This window comes from Archocentrus centrarchus, chromosome 10, assembly GCF_007364275.1.
Source record: "Archocentrus centrarchus isolate MPI-CPG fArcCen1 chromosome 10, fArcCen1, whole genome shotgun sequence".
Classification (NCBI taxonomy): domain Eukaryota; kingdom Metazoa; phylum Chordata; class Actinopteri; order Cichliformes; family Cichlidae; genus Archocentrus; species Archocentrus centrarchus.
In genome coordinates, this window is record NC_044355.1 from 18,914,418 (window position 1) to 18,928,334 (window position 13,917).

Here is a 13,917-nt window from a genome sequence, read left to right on the forward strand (position 1 = left end):
TTGTCCTAAGTACCCTCCCCCAGTGAGGAAAAATAAATCAGACACCAATGAAGTGCTTCGCCCAAAACGCACAATTCTTCACTCTGTCCTGCAAAAAAATAAAAAATAAAAAATCAAGGGGGGGTGCGTGTTCTGTGCAATCACTGCTCTTCGTGAGGTGCGTCATGAGCACTTCATAAGCGCGTATTTAGGTATGTTTGGTCAGTATATGGCGACGTTGTGTGCGGAGGAGAGGAGGCAGGAGATGACTGCTGCCCCCCTCACTTCTCCACTAAGCTCTCAGGAGAGTGGGGGGAGAGGGACTGCATGGGGGAACGTACGGCTGCACAGTGATCGTTTTTCTCTGATAAAACATTTGGAAACTAACTTGAAGAAGCGCGGTCAGCCGTGCGCACGCACACCATTTTTGGCTGTTTGTGTTAAATCCCTTTCTTTACGGTCACAAGTGATCTGAAGCCTGCTATGGAGGACTTCTTGAATCAAAATGAGTCTGAGCACTGACAATGTCACAGACTTGTGGAAAAATGGTTCCTCGGAACTCGACGGGGCGTCTTCCCAGTTCAATTTCACCAACAGCTCTGGGGGTAACCACACGGAGATGGACCTCACCCGGGCCGTCCCGCTCGGCTTGGTGCTCGGGGCTTTTATCGTGTTTGCCATCGCAGGCAACATCCTCGTAATTCTCTCTGTAGTGTGCAACAGGCACCTGCGGACCCCGACCAATTACTTCATCATCAATCTGGCTATCGCAGACTTGCTGCTGGGTACCACTGTGCTGCCGGTGTCTGCCACTTTGGAGATCCTAAACTACTGGGTGTTCGGCAGGATCTTCTGTGACATCTGGGCGGCGGTAGATGTGTTGTGCTGCACCGCGTCCATCATGAGCTTGTGCGTAATATCTATTGACCGCTACATCGGGGTGAGCCACCCGCTGCAGTACCCAGGTATCGTGACGGAGAAGCGGGCTCTGCTGGCCATGCTTGGGGTCTGGGTGCTGTCGGTGGTCATCTCCATCGGACCTCTGCTCGGGTGGAAGCAGCCACCGTCGCCGGACGACACGATGTGTCCCATCACCGAGGAGCCGTTTTACGCGCTATTCTCCTCTCTCGGCTCCTTCTACATCCCTCTTGTCGTTATACTGGTCATGTACTGCCGTGTGTACATAGTCGCTAAAAGGACCACTAAGAACCTGGAGGCAGGTGTGATGCGTGAGAGGATGAACTCCAGCGAGCTGACCCTCAGGATCCACAAGGGATCTCAGGTGCACGAGGATCCCGGCAGCTCTGGCACCGGCAAGGGCCGCGCGCACCAGGCTAGAAGTTCGCTCACGGTGAAACTGTTGAAATTCTCCCGGGAGAAGAAAGCAGCTAAAACTCTGGGAGTTGTGGTCGGCATGTTTACTCTTTGCTGGCTGCCCTTTTTTCTCGCCTTACCCATAGGTAGGTTCAGTATGTCTTAGGGGGGTCTTTTGCACTGTCATCACTACACTTATTTACACTGAGCGGTTTACAGAAAGACAGCCACAACCTTTATCCCATTTGCAGCCCACTCCAGTTTTAAAACAGGTTTTTAATTGGTCAAAACAGAAAATAAATAACAGTCATATAAATGTCTGTGAAAAGCTAAACTGGAACGCTGCTGCAGGCACTGAAAATCATATCTGGCGCAGACAGAATCTCCTGGGTTCCTGTATTGTCATTAAACCTGTCAGTGGGCTCTACAGGGTTGGTCATTCATGCTGAGCTAAAAACCCTGTCTTGTAGCTTTGTTCAATATGTGATGCAGAAAGAGTGAGTCTATGTTATTTCTCTGACCTAAACCTCTGCTTGTGTCATAAAATTAGTCAACAATTTATCCTATAGACTATTGGAAAGCTAAGATTTTCCCGTTCTGTTCTCTTTACTAAAGCCGGGGCATTACTCACACTCTCTGAAATCAGGGCCCATCATAAATGCTAAAACATTTCAAGGAAGTGGAATTCACTGAAAGTTTATCCAACACATTCAGCGTAACTCAGTGACTCTGTTAATTTATTGTTGCACCAAATACACTGAGTGTGCCTGCTGAATAGTATGTGGCCTCTCTCTGCTTTGGTCAGTTATTGTAGAAGCCTGTGGAGCCTGCTGAGGCTCCCTGATGCCACTGACACTGGCGGGCACACAGCAGCGTGCTGCCATGAATGTTTAAAAAACTGCAGCGGAAATGAAGCAATATATTGCAGGCTGAGAAAACATTAAGCCTTTGTTTAGTGGAGGAGTTTGGACAAAAGGTCTCACTGAAAAACAAGCATTGTAGATAAAAATGTGCCAGATTGTCTGATTGCCTGGGGATTAACTCCCATGGGGCACCGTGGCCTGTATGTATATGTTTGTGTATAGCCATGTGTCTGCATGTGTTCATTTAGTGTGGTTATATGGGAGCGTGTTTATGCACCTGGCTTCAAGGTGCAGCTTATCACGTCCTCACACTAACACATTACCTGAGGCAGGATCACTGTGCAGTGTTACATAGCAGGGATTATTTGCCCCAAGGAATTCTGGGTGAGATACCAAATGTACATACCAAATGTGATTTTACAAAGTTCTGATTAGCAGTTCTGAGAGCCTTTTATCACTGCATTCAAAGGTTTTGGGGGGCAAACTGCCAAGAAACAACCCCAAGTTTCTCTTCATGGAGTAGCACACTGATACATTGTGACAAAGCACCATGCAGCTTTATTTACTGCCCACTTGAAGTGGCTTAAAAGCATCCAAAGAAAGAGTCGCCTGGCATAGAACGGTACTACTATATAGCCACGTCAAAGCTGGTCACTCAGTTTCCTCTATTTTCCTTTAAGCATATTTTTTAGGCTTTCAGACTTTGTTGTGTTAGGACAGTGGAGTGGAGAGAAGGTAGGAAAGCTGGAGAGAGCATACAAGGGAAGACACACAGAGAATGGCCTCAGGGCGGATTCAAACCTCTGCATCGGCTTTACAGGATAAGGGTCGCCTGCTCAACTTAGGGAGCTAAACCAGCACTCGAGTCTCTTCTGTTTTCAGATGTGTGGGAGATGTTTTTAAGTTAAAGTTTGTGCCTCTGCTCTCTGGTGTGACTCACATCTTAAGTCTGATAGGACAGCGGCACTCTCCTTGTGTTGATCCGAGCCTCCGCCCACAGAGTGGGATTTCCTGTTTCACACTTGTTATTATCCTCCTGCTTCCTCTGAACACTGCCACTGATTTGTAATGTAATGTGTATGTGTGTGTGTGTGTGTGTGTGTGTGTGTGCGCGCGCGCTGGTGCAAGTTGTGCTCATGTATGTCTTGAGTGATTATGTCAGTGTGGCTGCAGATGCTTCTCCCTCGTCCATCCCTGCAGCTTTTTAAGCAATTAAAAGCTTTCAGAGATGAAAGCGAGGCTGGTGCTGCCAAGCGGAGTCCCTGTGACCTCAGATCCATCAAGTTTTAACCTGTGAAGAATTATCTGAACTCTCTCTTAGATACAGATCTCACCTATCTGATTCAAGTTCTGTAAATACTGTGTGGTTTTTTTTTGTCATTGTACATAAATGGCCAGCAGGCAGCGACCGTTCCCACAGTTTGAGTCATTCCTTTTCAGGTTTTAAAGTATCCTGTTTCCTTTTACGCCTTTAACTTGGAGCAAAAATCTCAGGATTATAAACACCACATCAAACTTTTTAAGTTAGTGTACTCCGGGGCAGCTACTCTGGACAAAAAACCAGCCCAAAATTTAGCACATACTCGCTGTGCTCTGTCAACATCTGCATGTTTGTCGGTACAAGAGACATACCTAAACTTTGAATATATTAGCCTATTAGTCTCAGTGTTTTTCATTCAAATTCAAGATTTAATTTTCATTTCAGTTTAGTTTTAGTCAGTTTCCAAAGTTTGATTGATTCAGTTATTATGAGCGTTATCTGTCAGGGACAAGATTTGAGAAGTTCAGAGAAGGTATTACAGTGCAAACACAACACTTTGTAAAGGCAGCTTTGCTGTAAACATCCCACTTCCATTAATCATTTGCAACAGTGCCTTCTGCTTGTTGTGTTGGCTCATTTAACGCATTCACACAGACTCGAGCTGATTTCCTGTGTTTTCATTTTGTATTGTTTCATTTAGTTTTCTTTTTCCCTAAAGCCCAGTTTTCATGTTTATTCTAATTAATTCAAATTAACTCTAATTAAGTAGTTTTTTCATATCAAGTTATACTTATCCATCCATCCATCCACTTATCCAGTTCAGAGTTATGGGAGCGCATTTTAAGTACTTTTATTGTTGATAACAACAAACTAACCTTTCAAATCTCACATCTCTTAAGCAGGTCTGCAGGTCATATGCACAGTAAAAGCTTCAGGCCACCCGGCACTGAGTAGCTTTGCTAGCATGGCTTCCCATGCAAATTAAAGTGATTTTAGGCCACTGTGGACAAAAGCAGATTTTATGATTTTATTTTTTTTATTTATTTGTATCCCTGTGATGAAATTCCTAGTTTGATTAGTTTATTTAGACAAAAACACAAGATATTTTCATGTGATTATTTTATTCATAAACACTTTACCATTTGCTGATTGAGAAAACCTACGAAATCAAAACATTTACTATACAACAAAAGTCAATTTGCCCTGATAACTAAAATGAGTGCAGCTTATACTGAATTGCTTGAGAAATAATTGAAATTAATTTGGAGTTATCAGGGTTGATACTAATTAATTTTTGCTCCACTGACCAATCAGTTAATTGACTTTTCAGGCCTGCACAGATGAAGGCTTCTCCATATTATTCGCCTCAAAACATTTTCATGAAACACTAAAATGTTGTGTTTAATGTTAAATATATCCAAAAATAAATATGTTTTAGGATATTTATAAAAGGACAGTCAGAATCAGTGGATGAACTTAGTATACATTCATGTTCTTACACTTGTTCCCATCTCTGAGCTCCTCCAGAGAGAAGTTATTAGTGTTTCATTGCACATATTTTCCCACAGCTTTGTAACAGCAAGCGTAGGCACTAATGTCCTGTGAAGGCCGCGCATTGAACAAGTGGTGCAAGCAGTGTGTCTAAATGTGAGAGAATCCAACGCCTGAGGTGTTGTTTCCTCATTTTTGGAGCAGATACCGTACATTCTGTGTGATTCTCAGACAATTTCTTGTTTTTTTTTAAGGCCACCGTGTGCTCCGGGGGTAACCGAAGAGGAAAAATAATGAGAGTGCTAAGTGTCAAAGCAATGAAAAAGGAAGGCGGTGGCAAAGCAGAGCAGGAGGTGCCACGGGGCAGCAGGGGTGAAGGCGAGGGGTCTCTGGGATGTCAGCCCAATTTTCCAAAAATAGCTTCACGTTATGATTTCATTGAAAGCAATGTGAGAGGGCAATAATGCTCATGTCCTCTTAGATCAAGATGTATTAATCATATTTGCTGCTCAGTTATGAAACAGCATGTCTGAGAGCAGATTGTGCATGCGTGCGTGCGTGCGTGCGTGCGTGCGTGCGTGCATGCGTGCGTGCTTGCATGCGTGCGTGCGTGTACATGGCACAGAATAGGCATCACTTCTTCAATTAGTTAGAATAACAGGATGCCATGTTTTGTTAAGATGTTCCTGTGTTTCATATTGAAATGTGTGTGCGCCTGTCCTCAGGAAGGAGGTGCAAACATTTCTATTAACAGAAAGGGCGAGGCCACAACCCGCCCACGTTATCTATATACTATTGTCTCACAGCTAAGCCCATCGCCTCCTCTGCCGTTTATACTATAGCCTTTAAACATAAACACTTCAGAAAGGACAAAAATGGACCGTGTTCACACAGAAGTTAAACACACAAACATGAACCATATCTGGATACTGGAAGGTCTGCTGTCAGCGTGTTTCCTACACTTTTATCCCGTGTTTGTGTTGAAAGGAGACACAGGAACACGATGGCAGGGTCCCTCCTTATGCTCTCAGTGGGAGAATTGGGATTGGGATTTTTATGTGGGTTTCCGAGGATGGAGGCAGTCCCACAGGTCTGCTTGCCCGTACAGAAGCGACATTTGGTGCCCATTCCTGATGCATATATTTATGTCCCTAAGCACTTCAACTCTCCACTAAACTGAGAGATTTCAGAATGCGCTCTGCTTTTCCTCACTGAAAAAGACCACAACATGTCTTTATGCAGAGGTTATTAAAGATTTTTAACATGGTTGCAAATGTGTAACTGGAGAATTTTTTTTAATATTCTTAAATGATAGAGAAAGTATTTATGTTTATGTTATATATGCTTTAAAAAACATGTAAAATTATTAGGACATCTCAGTATGCCTGGATTATTCATTACTTCACTTACTGTTTACAATAAACTAATAGTATAATTATTCAGTAATGAAAAGTTTTTTATTATGTAAACATGAAAATATTTGATCATCAGAGCCAATCAGTTTGAAATGGACGTGAAACAAGAAAAATACGCAGACTTGTGATGCAGGCAGTCATACAGTTGTGATTTGCAGGCAGCTACTACAGAAACAGACTGACATATGGAGATGAATGAAGAGAGAGAGAAATGAAGGAATGACCATATTTTAATTCACCAAACCCCCTTCTCTGTGTCCCGATCACGCTCATAACTCACACAGTTATGTAATCAAATTTAAGTGGCAGTCCAGAGGGAAAAATAGCATGTGAAAATACCAGCCACCAAGAAGACACCGATTCATCTGCAGTTTATGGAGCCAAGACTCATTCAGGCAGCATTCGCTAGTTTCACATTCTAGCAGATAACACACACTCACACACACACACACAGACAGACAGCGTGTAGTATTTGGAGCCACTCATTAGGATGAAAGTTGAAAGCGACATTTCCTTGAATTGTCAAACAATCACTCTCATCAAGATTACAAATTGTCCAGAGCAGCGTGTGTGTACATGTGTGAGCGTGCATGCGTGTGTGTGTGTTTTGGAAAATCGGGCCCGGTTTCATGCTCACGTTATTCTGGCATCAAAATGAAACAGCACTATTGACCCGAGTACCTGCATCAGTTCACCCTTTGGCTGTGTTGTCTATAATGTAGCTTGTAAGGCTTAGAGTAATCATTAAAGCTGTTGATCTGATTTTCATGAAGAAGTAAGCTGAGGTGTCTCTGGTTGTCAGAGGTAATTTCACACTTGAAAGGCTGAGATTGTGGTGCATCCTCAGCCTATCCAGGAATGTGATATCAATTTAAGAATGTGGGCTGGTGTAAAGAAACACTGTTTTACTCACATCTGCCCACACACAAACGCACACACACACAACGTCTCAGTTTCACAATAATCCCACGCTTGCTGTGCTTATTAATCCCCTATTTTAGTCTTCAGGCTTCCCCTCTCACCTCATTAGCTGGTAAGATATCCTTCCTGTGTTTAAGCTCAGTCACAGCAGGACAAAAAGCAGCCCGGGGGGGGGAGGATTAACACATTTTAACCCAGCCCTGATCCACTCATTATTATACATGACAAGCTTGCTTCAGACTCTTTCAGTTGTGTCCATCATTTTGGGTGTCTTGTTGAGTCTTACCAGCAACCACGTACACACAGAGCTTCAGCCGTGTACCTGTATAAACACAGACAAGGCCACTAGGCCCTCTGTGGTAACGAGAACCTTGTTGTGCTAGTGTAACCTCAATAACCTCTCACAGTACACGCTGTCATTTCATTTCAGCCTTTTCTTTTTTTTTTTTCAGACCAGCGCGTCTCTCCCACGGTGGATTTATCTCAAAGGGAATTCAGGGTCACCTCACCTTTTCTGTTTTCTTGATCAGAAGTGCATTGTTTAATGTCTTTTTTTTTTTTTAAGGAAGTACATTATCAGCCTTCCTAAATACAAGGTTCTTCTGTAATGATAAATAACACATGGAACTGACTGTCTTCATACCCTCATATCAAGTCTGCAAACAGTCTGAGAGTGAACCCCTGTTCATCTTAATCACTGCTGCCACCTGTTGGGTATGATGCAGCATACAACCCTACGGAGGATCTCTAAACCAGGAAGTCTCAGTCTTTATCATGAGTATGCACTGATCTGATCTACTGACGTACACCTGATTAAATGGCTCTAACTGATCCTGTTACAGTTTCTATCAGTTACACTCATTCAGCCACCAGAGGCCTGAAACTGAGTGTGATGCTACAGAACACCTTCGTGTTCACTTAGATATAATTAATAGCTGTCAGCTTCCACAGGAGCAATGAGAACCTTCATCACTGCTCAGTATGCACTGAGGTGTCAAAATATATAAGTCTTGCATTTGTATTCATGAATTATTTCCTCTTTACTTCCGCTTTAGATGAGAAGCTCAGCCTTCGTGAGTGTGTTTTAAGCATGGAGGTTGAGTGAGGGGGTTGCTGGTGAAACAGTTACAGCACACAACCTCCCCCAAAATCAACACAATTAACACACTAAACAACAGGTTTAATGTGTTAATTGTTGAACTAGATAGAGCCCGGTTAGCCAGAATTAAACTGAACCAATCAGATCAAACTTTTGATGAAAAAACTGTTAGGAGCTGGTTTACAGCATAAAGTGGAGACTGACACCAGAGTTTCTAGAAACATTTGTTTTATTTTAAATTACTTAATGACAGTCTAGAAAGCATGGAGGCAAGAAGTCCCATCTACCCCAAACCACCCTCAGGCATGTATTTATTCACACCTCGTCAGGTATAGACAACGGGCAATTAAGCTTGTCAACACCCAGAGACTCTTGCACTGACACTATAAGTAGGCATTGCAGAGGGGTGTAACAAGACCAGCAAGCATATTTCTGAAAATAATCCTAACATAATTATATTTTTGTTACTTTTTTTTTTACAGTAACAATCAAAGCTTGAGTTTAAAAAACACAGTTTTTTTAATAGCCTGAATGTTATTATTAGGTTAAATGACATTTATTTGGAGTCTGACCATCACAAACTAGCTAATTAGTTTCATCTGTACTGTGTGGGTTGTTTGATGAGCTTTAGATGACAGGTTTGTATAAGAACAAGTTAAAAAGCTCAGAGAAAATAGTCAAAACTGTTAGTTTACAACAGCTTTAACTGGGTTCAAATCCACCAGCTGGTTGGGTCTCTTCTGTGACATGCTTGTTAGTCTAATTGGTGATGCTAAATTGGCCTTGGGTGTGAATGTGAATAGTTTTCGCTCTGTTAACCAAGCAAAATACTGGAGACCTGGCCAGAGGGTTCCCCACCTCTGGCCCCATGATAGCTGACCCCCACCACACCCCACCCCGCACCCCACCACCCCACAGTCCTGACTGGATAAGTGGAGCAAAATGGATGCAATGATGGATGGATATCTTCTGTGTGTTTTATATGAACCAAGCAGGCAATGTTTTTCATGTTTGCAGTCTAGAACAGAAGGTTTCTGGGGGCTTTAAAATTAAAAAATTTTGGTTTCTGTACAGAGGAAAAACCAGGTAGCTCCATGTGCTTGGTTTGGAAAATTCTTATGCCAGATGCCCTTACTGATGCAAAGAAATCCCCAGAGGGATTTGTCCCTCCTCCCTGAATTGAACAAGGATCTTTAACGTGTTAGGTGAATGTGTAAACCAGTTTTCCATTCATGACTAAAAGCAGTTTTTCCTTTTATCCACTCTGCTGTCCCCAGGGTCCTTTAATGTGAACCTGAGGCCACCTGAATTCCTCTTCAAAGTAATTTTCTGGCTTGGCTACTTCAACAGCTGTCTGAACCCCATCATCTACCCCTGCTACAACCGTGAGTTCAAGCTGGCCTTCATTCGGATCCTGAGATGCCAGTGTCACCAGCGCAAACGTCCCAGCTGGAGAGAGTACAATTACCGTTCCTCTAACTTCAGCTCCTCTGGAAATTCACGCAAAAGCTCGACAGACCACAACTCCAGCTGTCTGAATGGAAGCCAGCGTACTCTGCCGTCCTCAGCCAGTCCGAGCCCGAGTTACCTGAGTAAAGGTCTCCCACCTTGCCCTGAGGGGGAAGCTTTATACATCTGGGGAGCTACCACTCCGACTCCCTCCACACCCAACCTGCTGCCTGGCAGCCCCATCGACTGCCAGCAGACAGCTCTGAGACAGGTTGGAAGAGGGGGGAAAGCAGCTGAGGAGACTACAGGAGGAGTTTTCTCTTTCTCCTTTGTGAAGAGTAAAGACAAGGGAGGGGTCAACAAAGAAATTATTGTGCCTGTTGACAAAATGTGACTGACTAAGATGGGACTTACTGATTCATTCCTTATAGGGATTACAGTAACAAAAAGAGTGTGGATGTAGGATTTCACAGGTTTCACTGTACATGGTCCCATGATCATTCATCAGTCAGTGGATTACCATTGCCATAAGCTGTCAATGTAAGGTGAAGAGTACTGATTATGCTGCTGTATCACAGGTATTTTGTTTCTTGTTACTGTAACTGGGATTAACAGTAAGGTTTCTTTCAGTAGACAGTAACAGTTTTGAGACAGTGTTTGCTGCCCTCTTTGGACTGGACACAAATCTGCGCATGCATTTTGATTGAACTGAAACACCGTCTGAAGGAGGTAAGACTGAAAGGATCTCCACCCAGCATAGCCTTTCATTTACCCCCCTTTCAGTTAAAACTCCACATCTGCTCTGTAAAAAAGACAACGTGTCAAAGAACCTGAGTCGTGTTAAAAAAAAAAAAACGATCACTGTTCTGTTGCGGTCACTTGGTATCTTTGTGGTATATTGTGGAAATAAAGTATAACCTGTTTTATCTGCTGTGCGCACAATCCTCCGATATCATCTTGTTTGTATGTTTGTAGAAATGTGATCAGTAAATAAAATTAGAACGTTGCTTGAATGCTGCTTGAAGGATGACTCTTAATCTCTCACTTCCCCATGGGAAACAGAGTCCTCTGTTATCTTTATCAAAGATGTTAATATCAGTCTGATGATGGAAGCAAAAGCAGTGGATCTTATTCACTGAGTGAAGAGTGAAGAGAAGAGACTTTAGGTCTGTTAGAGGAAAAGTTCCAGAGCTGTGATAAAATAAATAAATAAGGTTTTCCTCATTATAGAGTTAACTTAAAGACAGCACATAATCTGTAGTCCTTCATCTATTAATCTACAACTACCATTTAAGACTATGAAAAATCAGATCTTTTTTTTAGTCTTCTGCATAAAGACTAAGCAATTAGCCTGCCTCTGTTACAAGGTGACAATACCCACCCACCAGCATCTCTACAGATCGCCGTTAAATAGCACATTACAGAATCTATACGATCCACATAAGAAACAGGGTAAAGATAGCACTAAAAGAAAGTGATGTCCACATTATCCCTGATGTGTTTCCAGAATATGTAAATATTTGAAGTTGTCAATTGCATCTCTTTTGGACTCGGACAGATGCCACACACACTCACACAGATGCATGTTCACAGTGCATTCAGCACTTAGAGGCCAACTGTTTATTCCCCTTCAGAAAGTGGATGAAAAGTCTTCCAGAGAATCGAGAAGGTGAAAAAGAGCTGCAGAGAGCAGAGGAGCACAAAGATGTTTTCGCTCTTTCTCTTCAGCTGAAATGAGGGCATCGCTCGTGCAAAGGCCCAAGACACAACACATTCAGGTGAGAGCACTTTAGCCTTTTATTCGACAGCCCTGCTCAGACCTGTATTTCACTGCATTTCAAGGTGAACCACCTTCTTGTCTGCAATCACTAACAGCAGTGTGCAAAAGTCTTGTGTCTTTTTTTTTTTTTTCATATAAATCTTTTGAGCAAAAGTGTCACATATTTAGTTTCAGGTGTGGATATTCTCAAGTTTTCCTTCTATACTTGAAGGTAATAAAAATATTGCTTGTTCTATGGAATTGGATGTCACATTTTTCCCGGTTATGCAGCCACCAAACAGTCTTTTTAGTAGCGAACAGATGAGAAAATAGGGAGAGAGTAAGGGGGAATTTTTTATCCCATCATTTCTCAGGAAGACCCATGAAATGCCTTAACTGTAGCTGCTAAGGAGTGCTAAAACTCAGTAACATGACCTCCTTCTAAAGGGTGCTGGTGCTAAGGCATACTGAGTTTATGCTCTCTTTTATTACACCACAGGCTCAAACATGCAGACCATGTCCTTTTTTTCTTACGTCACAGAAGTGCTGGAAAAACCTGATGCTGACAGGAGCGTGGACATACTCTGCAGCCTGTAACACTCTGACACTTGTCTTGGAAAAACACCGCGTGTGGGGGGGGTGTACATGGTGAGATACGTGTAAGCGGAAATGAACAGATAGGTTTGGAAGTAGTCCAAAAAGAGCGAGCCACTCCTATCTTGCCTCAAGAATTCCTTCCTTTTTTTTCATTTCTGCTCTTTCAGCATCATGGCGTTCACTGGGAAATATGAGCTTGAGAGTCAAGAGAACTATGCGGAGTTTCTGGAAGCAGTTGGTATGAGGACACATAAAAAAGGCCACATATGGACTAATGTCAGGCATCATTCATTTAAACCTTGTTGGATTTCTCGCTCTGGGGCTTAACCTGCTCTTTCACAGGTCTTCTCAATGCAAAGACAGACTACAAAGTGGTGACTGAGGTGTTACAGGATGGGAATAACTTCACCTGGACACAGACCACCCCAAACTGGACCTGGTCTAACAAATTCATTGTCGGTCAGGAATGTGAGCTGAACACAATGAGAGGCTCCAAATTCAAGGTGAGTAAATAAAATGCACAGAATAAAATTAGAATGTGCTGCCACATTTTCTCAACTTGTCTTAAAATCGTCATTTATTCCCGCTCATGGATATTTCTCTTTGTGACCTTAAGGCACCTGTAACTATGGAAGGCGGCAAGATTTCAGTGCAGTTTCCTGAGTACCATTTCACAGCAGAGATCATTGATGACAAGCTAGTAATGGTAGGAGAAGGAGCCACTTATTCACCGCACCTACGCAGTGATATGAATTATCCCACAAATAAGTCATAGTTTGTTCTTTTAATACCCGATTTTCTTTACTTCTTTATTCCCGTACGTAGATTTGTGTAACTCCAGGAGAGAAGGGTGTGACTTTCAAAAGAATCAACAAGAGGATCTAATGCTGCGAGACTCAACACGCTCCAGCGGAGTAGAGGCTGCAGAAGGTGAAGCGTGACAGCGTCTGCTCCAGTGGCACCAACAATGCAACTCCTAACTGGACCAAGGAGAGCATCACTTGGCTTCACGGGTCTGCATTTTAAACCTGACTCAACAGAAGTGCTGAAACAACATTATGTACTGTATGTTTAAACATGTTTATCTCCAACACTGTGCTAAAAATCTATCAGTGAAGTCTGATTTTAAAAATCAACATATATTCTGTTGCTGTCCATAAAACTATGATTTAAATAACAAATAAAATACTGAGAGCGCAGAGCGATCTGAAGGGTGTTACTTTGGTCTCCTACTTGGTTCAAACTTGCAGGACCTTGTTTCATAATTACAGAGTGTCCTGTGAAAGAACTCATCATTCTTTACCAGTAAATGAAACCCATTTACACAGTGCAAACTCCCACGGTTGTTCTCAGAGAAGTAAAAGCATATCTGCTGACAGAGGAGAAAATGAGTTATTACACCACAATCTGTGCATCTGGTGCTCTTCCAGTTTCCCTTCCTTTCAAAACATGTTTTGTTTTTTGTTTGGTTTTTTTGTTTTTGGTTTTTTTGTTTGGTTTTTTTTTGTTTTGTTTGTTTGTTTGGTTTTTCTTTTTTTTGGGGGGGGGGGGGGGGGTTATAATAAAATAATACAAATTACACTTTGTTTAGCTTGTGGCATGAATGCTTAGGCTGAAATCAGCAGTACACCTTAACAGAGCTGTAAGCAAGCAGTATAATAATATTAATAATTTTCCCCAAGTATTTTATTATCTTCATATTTTCCTTGAACCTTGACACTGATACCACAGAGTGACTGCACTCTGATGATCAAGATTAACTGCAGTTT

The 13,917-nt window shown here is 42.4% G+C and overlaps 2 protein-coding genes across 2 annotated transcripts; both read left to right on the forward strand.

Moving 5' to 3' along the window:
- The first annotated feature begins 232 nt into the window (after nucleotides 1-232).
- Nucleotides 233-10,647, forward strand: adra1bb (adrenoceptor alpha 1Bb). Its single transcript, XM_030739480.1, has 2 exons — nucleotides 233-1,439; nucleotides 9,621-10,647. Exons 1-2 carry the CDS (start codon nucleotides 485-487, stop codon nucleotides 10,184-10,186), a joined length of 1,521 nt encoding a protein of 506 aa, XP_030595340.1. The 5' UTR covers nucleotides 233-484; the 3' UTR covers nucleotides 10,187-10,647.
- A 1,524-nt stretch (nucleotides 10,648-12,171) lies between these two features.
- LOC115787287 (gastrotropin-like) lies at nucleotides 12,172-13,349 on the forward strand. The gene is made up of 4 exons (XM_030739912.1): nucleotides 12,172-12,386; nucleotides 12,491-12,651; nucleotides 12,765-12,854; nucleotides 12,974-13,349. Exons 1-4 carry the CDS (start codon nucleotides 12,320-12,322, stop codon nucleotides 13,031-13,033), a joined length of 378 nt encoding a protein of 125 aa, XP_030595772.1. The 5' UTR covers nucleotides 12,172-12,319; the 3' UTR covers nucleotides 13,034-13,349.
- Nucleotides 13,350-13,917: the final 568 nt, after the last annotated feature.

Bases quoted from the DNA above. Each gene is read 5' to 3' on its own strand.
- adra1bb (XM_030739480.1), top strand. From the start codon at position 485: ATGAGTCTGAGCACTGACAATGTCACAGACTTGTGGAAAAATGGTTCC. The intron at 1,440-9,620 runs GTAGGTTCAGTA...TGCTGTCCCCAG, and splicing joins TTTTCTCGCCTTACCCATAG to GGTCCTTTAATGTGAACCTG.
- LOC115787287 (XM_030739912.1), top strand. From the start codon at position 12,320: ATGGCGTTCACTGGGAAATATGAGCTTGAGAGTCAAGAGAACTATGCG. The intron at 12,652-12,764 runs GTGAGTAAATAA...TGTGACCTTAAG, and splicing joins TGAGAGGCTCCAAATTCAAG to GCACCTGTAACTATGGAAGG. The intron at 12,855-12,973 runs GTAGGAGAAGGA...TCCCGTACGTAG, and splicing joins TTGATGACAAGCTAGTAATG to ATTTGTGTAACTCCAGGAGA.